This window comes from Nanorana parkeri, unplaced genomic scaffold (genome assembly GCF_000935625.1).
Source record: "Nanorana parkeri isolate BGI_ZX_2015 unplaced genomic scaffold, ASM93562v1 scaffold3370, whole genome shotgun sequence".
Classification (NCBI taxonomy): Eukaryota; Metazoa; Chordata; class Amphibia; order Anura; family Dicroglossidae; genus Nanorana; species Nanorana parkeri.
This window is the reverse complement of record NW_017309638.1, coordinates 19,917-20,735: the sequence shown is the minus strand read 5'-3', so window position 1 is coordinate 20,735 and position 819 is coordinate 19,917. Positions and strand designations below refer to the sequence as shown.

At 53.5% G+C, this 819-nt stretch overlaps 1 protein-coding gene across 1 annotated transcript in view; it reads left to right on the top strand.

The window, feature by feature from the left end:
* CAD (carbamoyl-phosphate synthetase 2, aspartate transcarbamylase, and dihydroorotase) overlaps positions 1–819 on the top strand; it is a 37,576-nt gene that overhangs the window by 32,874 nt on the left and 3,883 nt on the right. Inside the window, 1 exon segment of the mRNA XM_018574923.1 lies at positions 399–554. Within this exon segment, the coding sequence (XP_018430425.1) occupies positions 399–554 (156 nt within the window).

Genomic DNA, 819 nt, shown 5'->3' with positions numbered 1-819 from the left:
CATTCCTAATGCATAACATTTTGTATCCGTATCATTGAGGACAACCTCATGATGTAATAGTTTTGGAAAGGCCTCACCCTGGATGTTGGTGGCGGGACAGTACGTGAACCTCCAGGACAGGTCCCAGGTGGTATGTGTCCCCACCAGACAGGCTCTAGGTGGCGCCGGTGGTACATGTAGCCCAGGACAGGAGTCGGCAGTCTGTCTGTCATATTTGAGCTGTTTCCTAAAACATCTTTGTAAATCGGAGTAACTGAGAGAATTTCTTTCCATCAGATGTGATGAGCCGGAGCGCAGTATATAGAGCTTGTTGTGTTGTCTCCATGGACTCTCCTCTCTGTGTATGGTGTAGGACGGGAGCTTCTGCATTGTTCAAGTGATGTCATTTCTCCCTTTAGATCACCATGGTTGGGGATCTGAAACACGGCCGCACGGTTCACTCTTTGGCCTGTCTGCTCACCCAGTACCGCATCAACCTGAGGTATGTCACCCCACGCAGCTTGAGGATGCCCTCCAAGATCATCCACTTTGTGGCTTCTAAAGGAATCAAGCAGGTGAGAGGCCGGAGATGGTGCCAAGGGGCTGGGGAGGGGGCCTATTGTGTTGAGGGGTTTTTGGAGGGAGCTTGGAGTGTTGGGAGTGGCCAGCGAGGGAGCCATGGGTGTCGGGAAGGGCCAGAGCAGGAGCTCAGCATGGTGAGAGGGACTATGATTAGAGGAGCTCAGGGTGTCTGGTGGGGCAGGGAAGGGAGCCCGTGTTAGGAGGTGCTCATGAGAGAGCTTAATGGGTCTGGTGGGGCGATGAAGGGAGCCCAGGATG